General features: G+C 31.1%; 1 protein-coding gene across 6 annotated transcripts; it reads left to right on the forward strand.

The window, feature by feature from the left end:
- Positions 1-3554: 3554 nt before the first annotated feature.
- On the forward strand, positions 3555-6840 carry LOC112743814 (WEB family protein At2g38370). 6 transcript variants are annotated; one of them, XM_072214698.1, is made up of 4 exons: positions 3627-4010; positions 4398-5854; positions 6385-6586; positions 6698-6840. In XM_072214698.1, the coding sequence occupies exons 1-3, from the start codon at positions 3801-3803 to the stop codon at positions 6389-6391; spliced, it is 1674 nt and encodes a 557-aa protein (XP_072070799.1). In that variant the 5' UTR covers positions 3627-3800; the 3' UTR covers positions 6392-6586; positions 6698-6840. The 6 variants fall into 6 exon arrangements, with proteins under 6 accessions (XP_025648948.1, XP_072070799.1, XP_072070798.1 ...); XM_072214696.1 differs by having other exon boundaries at positions 3629-4010; positions 4395-5854; XM_072214697.1 differs by lacking the exon at positions 6698-6840 and having other exon boundaries at positions 6382-6406.
- The last annotated feature ends 369 nt before the right edge of the window (positions 6841-7209 follow it).

Genomic DNA, 7209 nt, shown 5'->3' on the forward strand with positions numbered 1-7209 from the left:
TACATTTTCTTTCACCTTCCTTGCTTTTCTGTTCAAGCTCCCGATTAGCCCTCCTCGTAAAGGAGGAAGACAGCGCCAGTCGCACTGTATGTGATGCCTCTGCTTTTCTCTACTTTTGGTTTGAAGAATGCCCCTGTTGCAAGAACTTTACTCCATTCTAGGGTTCCTTTTTAACTTTCTTCTATACGTTTTGGGCTGGATTTGGCGAATTTTAAACAAGGTTAGAAAACAATGAAACACCGTTTATGGATGGATGAGTCTTCTTCCTCTCACACGGGATCGCCAACAAAATCATGATTCCAGCGATTTCGCAACTTTACTCGGCGATTCCACGCAAACAACACTGTTGTCACTCGAACAATAAAATTGGAATGGAAAGGAGCTGCAAAATCGCAAATGTGATTTCACGAGTTAAGTCACGATTTTGACTACCTTACATGTGACAAGGGCTTTGATATGGAGTAAAAAATAAAAAATGTGTCTAACAGTAAAAGTTGTCTCTCAATAACCCAGATGGCTTATTATAAATAAATTAACTCCATCAAATTTAGCAAATTTTTTTAATAAATAATTTGATTATTTTAATTATCAAAATATATAATTTGTAACGCATTTACTAATTTATATCACATTAATTTATTTCGTTTACAAAATAACAAAATAATTATAAATGCATCTCCTTGAAACTTAAACATATCTCGTTTACACCGTAAACGAGATATATTCATTATCACGGTATATTTGTAAAGAAAAAATATAATTTTTAAAAATAATAAAAAATATTAATAATTTAAATTTAAACAAACTTTTAAAGATAGAACGTTTCAAATAATAGAAAAGATGAACGGTTTTAAAATAATAGGAAAAATAAACCGTTTTAACTCGTTGATTAATGGGCGACGACTAGGGTACACGTAATTTAAAACTGTTCATTTAAAATCAGCACAATCGCCTATTAATAAGTTAAAACCGCCTATCTTTCCTATTATTTTAAAACTATTATCTTCGGTCTTTTCTATTATTTGAAACCGTCCTATTATTTGAAACGTTCTATTTTTAAGGGTTTGGTCCAATTTAAATTATTAATATGTTTTATTAATTTTAAAATTATATTTTTTTATTTACAAATACACACATCTCATTTATACTGTAAACGATATCATTATAAATGTATTTTATTTATACTATAAAAAAAATATGTGTATTTTTTCAAATTTAATATATCTTGTTTGCAATATAAATAAAATACATTAATGTGATGCAAATTACTAAATACACTACAAAATATATATTTTAATAATTAAAATAAATAAATTATTTATTTAAAAAAAATGGCCTCAAATTTAAAACAAAATTACTAATCTCTGGCATGCTGCAAAAAGGCTAATTTTTTTTATATTGTATAAATATATGTGTAATATATTGTTATGAGAAGATTAGGTGTCTTTTTTTATATGGTGTTTTATTTAAATTGGACGGTCCGATTTGTTTGAAAAAAAATAAAGTACAAATCGGAGGGTCGGTTTTGTTTGATAAAAAAAACTACAAATCGCATGGTCTGTTTTGTATTTTTTAATTTTTTTTATTTTTTAAAATAGAAATCGGACGGTCCGATTTCAACATTAAAATTTTTTTTATTTTCAAAAACACAAATCGGACCATCCCATTTATGATTGTTGATTTAAAAAATGAAACAAATTGGAGAGACCAATTTATTCATACCATAGCAATGAAAAACTCATCTCTTCTCCTATCATTATGAGATGCACTCAGCTCTCTCCCACATAAAAAATAATAAGCGTGCTGCAAAATACTACAGAACTTACAATATATCAAATCAATTATGATCACTTTCTGAACCGTCACAGTAGAGTAGTTATCCATGCGTTATCTTCGAGTGTAGACACTATATAGTTCCTCATGCGTAGAAATATTTTTCTTTTTACACCACAACGTTGCCCTTTGTTTATTTCTTTAACCGAGTTTGTACAATAAAAGAAGAAATATCTTAATTTCCAAATAAACGCGGGTAGTGGAGGTAGGGGGGAAATCGAAATCCCGTTTGAAGGGTTTTTTTTATAAATAAAAATAGAGTTTAATTTTAATGTATTAATAGTATAAAATATTTAATATAATTATATAATTATATTTATTTTTTACGATTATTTATATAATCAACAAAAATAATTATTATTTTTTATGATGTAATATTATATAGTTAAATATATATATTTTATATTAATTATACATTAAATTTAAATTTATAAAAATATTCATGATTTTTTGTTTAAAATTTTTTGTTTAAAAATAACACTAGTATGCTTATTTTTTAATTTTTAAAATTAACAATTTTAAATTGTTATTTTTAAAACATAATAAATAATTAATTATACAAAAATAATAATACAATTACATTTCTTTTTAGTAAATTTAATTAAATTATTAATATAAAATATATTTATTTAAATTTAAAATATTTAAATAAAATTAAATTAATTAAAAAATATACAAATATAATTAAAATCGTTTTCGACTTGTTTTATTATTAAAATCATTCTCAATATTACAAAACGTTATAAAATCGTTCTTTTGTCTCATAAATAATATTTTTTGAACAATTTTATCCTTAAACAAAAATAATAAAAAAATCTCCACACCCTCACTATTAACTTCACATCATCATTATTGCTTTGCATCTCTTCCCTCTCCCTTTTCTCACTATTATCACCACTGCCACCATAACCATCAGCACTGCCGTCATAACCAATACACCTTTTTTCTCTTTATTACCCGTTTATCATCCTAAATTATTATTACCCACTCATTATTCCCAACACTTTTCTTTCAGTAACAACAACAGCTCTAAATTAAATCAACAGCAACATCCACAAAATAAATCAACAAAAATTTTAGATTAAACAATAATTCAATAATCAACAATCACAATTTTATATCCAAAATCAGCAATAACAGAAATTACAAAAATAAAAAAAAATGATATTTATGCTCTTCAAAAATTAAAAAAAAAATAAAAAGAAAGGAAGAACGAAGATAGAAATAGAGAACTCAAAGGAGGGTGGTGTTGCTGCCATCCGTTAACGACATGTGAGAAGCTACTGCTACTGGCGCTGTCGTATCTGTAGCTAAGGATAAGAACGACAGTGATAGAGAACGACGTGATGACGGCAGCCAAAGCTAAAACTACTGGAGTAAGAGATCTAAATAAGTGACTAAAGCTGAAACGACGCTATTGAGATCGATACCGACATAATTGTAATTGAGAACTAAAGAGGAACCGGAGTAGGAATAGAAGAATTTTTTTTTTAATTTTAATTTTATTAATTATTAAGATAATTTGATAAAAAAATTAAAATAAAAAATAATTTTATAACATTTTATAATATTAAAGATGATTTTAATAATAAAAAAAATTAAAAATAATTTTTATTTTAACCTCAAATCTTTGGAAGGAAAAAACTACTTACGCCTTCGCCTAACTTCTTAGCAAAATGCATCCAATATCCTAAAAAAGATTATATCCTGATAAAGAAGGTTTTTTTTTTAAATTTTTTTTTAAATAATGAATTTTTTTATTTATAAAAGAAAAAAAAAACCCGTTTGAAACTTTGTTACTACCACCCTGACACTGAACAGTGTGCCCAGGCTGTTGTTTTGTGTTGTCGTCCTATTATGGTTTGGGTGTTTTCTTCGTCTTTCAAAATTCCATCTCTAACAACACGCCCTCGTTACTCGTTAGTCTCAGCTACCTAAGGCCGCGTTTGCCTCTGTTGGAACTGGAAATGGAGGAAGAAGAACCAGTGAAAACGACGACGCATCAACATGAACCTCGAAAGTGTTCTGAGAAGAAGACCGTGAGTGTGAGTGTGAGGGGTGAGATTGATACTTCTGTGCCCTTTGAATCTGTGAAGGAGGCAGTTACTCGATTCGGTGGCATCGGTTTCTGGAAGCCTATTATTCCTTCTCTTCCGCTTCCTTTTCATTCTCACCATGTATGCTATTCTTATAATCCTCTCTTTTTCCTTTTTTCCCCTTTTGTTACTGTGTTGTGTATACAAAACTGGGAAGATAAAGATGAATAGTGGTAGTTCTCATGTGTAGTAGAAATGTTTTTGAAATTTTTTATTCTGCCATAAAATTATTTTATACCAGGTTAAAAATGGTACAAGAGATCGTTGAGGGAAAAAAACTGCTAGTATTTACTTATAAATATTATAAATTAAATTTCAGTTTAACAATAAAAAAATAGTAAAAGAATGTGAAAAATCCTTTGATTTTGCTTTATTATTCCGTATTTTCTTTTTTGAATTATGCTTCTCTTTCAAATGACATTTCCTTAAGATGGTTATTACTGAAGTTGCTTCCACTTTCGTTAGCAGCACGGCGGAGAAGAGGTGGACGGTGCAAAACTGGAGGAGCAGGCCATGGTGTTGGAGAAAGAATTGATCCTCAAAGAGAGGGAAACTCTTGATGTGTTAAAGGAATTGGAGAGTACCAAAAGGCTTGTTGAAGATTTGAGAACAAAGCTACAGAAGGAGGAAGCCGAAGCCAAAGAGAATGAAGAAAATGTGTTGGATGTTAGAAAGCAACAAGCTTCTAAGGAAGGTTTTATTCCCTGCCCTTCGTCTTCTCCGGCTTTGATACTAATGGAATTGAAGCAGGCCAAGTTGAACCTAACAAGAACTACTAATGATCTTGCTGATGTTCGAGCTTCTGTCGAATCGCTTAATAAGAAATTAGACAAGGAAAGAATCTCGCTTGAGAGAACCCGCGAGAGGCTTAGTCAGAATTCATTGAAAATATCTTCTCTTGAAGAAGAACTTAAACAGACCAGACTTAGAATAGAACTGGCAAAAGATGCTGAAATCAAGTGTGTTTCCGGTGACCCTTCGGATATCACGAGAGAGCTCCATCGATTGAGTTCTGAGACAGAGCATTTCAAGAAAATTGGAGAAGCCGCCAAGTCAGAAGTTTCGAGGACAATGTCTGAGATTGAACAGACTAGAAGTATGATAACAACTGCAGAAATTAGATTGGTTGCTGCCAGGAAAATGAAGGAAGCTGCTAGAGCCGCTGAAGCAGCTGCCATTGCAGAAATCAATGCTTTATCTAATCATGAGATTGAGAATTCACCCGAAAAGCATGATGGTGTTACTCTTTCATTTGAAGAGTATACTTCTCTTGCCTGCAAAGCTCAAGATGCTGAGGAACAATACAAGAAGAAAGTTTTCAGTGCCATGCTTGAAGTTGATGAGGCGAATTTGGAAAAAGAGAAAATCTTAAAGAAGGCAGAGGAAGCTTTGGAAGAATTGAAATCCAGCAAGAAGGTCCTTGATGAAGCTTTGGAAAGGGTCGAGGTGGCGAATAGAGGGAAGCTAGTGGTAGAGGAGGCTCTAAGGAAGTGGCGGTCCGAGAGTCACAAGAGACGCTCCTCGGTACAAAATTCTACCAAGTTCAAGACCTCTTATCCATCTCACCATCAGAGAGAATCAATATTACTTGATGTGAATGGATTGAATATTGTAAATGATGAAACCAAGCCGGTTCTTAAGCCAACGCTATCAATAGGACAAATACTGAGCCGGAAGCTGCTTCCGCCACAAGATATTGAATCCATGTTGCCTGGAGAAAAAAGCTCTGTGAAAAGGAAGATGTCATTGGGTCAGATGCTTGGCAAACAAAATTCTGATTCATCCATTGATACACAAATTGAGAAAGAAAATGGACAGAAGCAGTTTTCTTCCAAGAGAAAGAAATTTGGGTTTGTGAGATTCTCACTTCTCTTGTCTAAACAACAAAAGAAGAAGAAGAAGAAGAAGCCAATGTTGAATTTGAGGTGATAGAATGAGTTTGATCAATTAATATGTTGTTTCATCTTGTTTTCTATGTACACGGTTGTTTGTATATTAATCACCTATTTATGCTTCCTATGCTAAGTTCTAATTCCAGAGTTCTTAACTTATCCTCTTGAAAACTGGTAGTATGATATGCATTTGTCTGCTGTTTTTGTTGTGTTTATATTTGTATACTGACCTCCCTAGTTATTGCTTTCTATGCTAATTCTAGTTCTGCAGAGATCATTCACTTGAATAATTCTTTTTTTCCCTTGGTGATATCTGATTCAAATGAATTCTTAAGCTCTTGCAAATTGGTAGTGAAATATTCTCCTTTGTGTTTATAATTGTGGAATTTGACATTTCTATCAAACTTCAAAAGTAGTGAAGAAAGTACGTAATGCTATTAAAATATTGTTTTTAATGTTTAAGTGACATTTTATAACATAAATTTTTAGAATATTAAAATGGTCACTTTTTTTATATTTTATATGGAGCCTAATATGGGATTTAACACAAGATGGATCAGTAGGGTGTAATACATGGATATGGGCGAACTTTTTTCGTTGGAGCGAAAAGAGATTTCGCTCGTGGCGAAAAGCTCCATTTTGTTGGGAGGTGGAAACTGGTAGTGTAAGTTGGTGAAAAAAATGGCAAGAAAGAGTAGACAAAATGCGGTTACAAAGGAGAGAAGAGAAGGAAAAGAAGTTGTTGGTGTTCATGATATATTAGAGGTAAGAACAGAAAGTTCTAGCTTTTTTTTCTTTTTCTTTTTTTCAATGTCCGAAAAAGAAAATTTATATTTGATCAGTTTTTTTTTTTTTTTTTTATGTTATATTGTGAAGATGGTTCGTGATATTACCAAAGCGGATGATTACATCATTGACATCTTAATAATTCCCAATATGTAAGTGTTAATGTGTTATTTTGATTTCATTATTGTTATTGTAAGTGGCTTTATGTTATCAATAGTTTTTTCTTGTTGGCATAGTTGGTGAAACTGGTGGTAGCGTAGTAAATTTTTGTTATTGTAGATGTTAGCGTTAATGTTGCTAGAGACTTTGATGTTCCTTGGCGATCATGCTCGGTGGTGTAAAATATGATTAGTGAGAATTTTGAGGATGGTTTGAAAATTGATAATTTTTTACCTCGAGAAAAAAAAATTTGTTTTTTAGTTAAGTATGGTTTTTGTCTCTAATGTTTAGGGTAGGTCTCAAAGTTGTCCCTAATATTTGAATCGTTATATTTAAGTTTCCAACGTTTTAAAATTGACTCAATGTTGTCCTGCTATTAAGAATCTGTTAACGGAATTGACGGCAGGGCAAAATTGAGACGATTTTGAAACGTTAGGGACTTA

Source organism: Arachis hypogaea, chromosome 14, assembly GCF_003086295.3.
Source record: "Arachis hypogaea cultivar Tifrunner chromosome 14, arahy.Tifrunner.gnm2.J5K5, whole genome shotgun sequence".
NCBI classification, from domain to species: domain Eukaryota; kingdom Viridiplantae; phylum Streptophyta; class Magnoliopsida; order Fabales; family Fabaceae; genus Arachis; species Arachis hypogaea.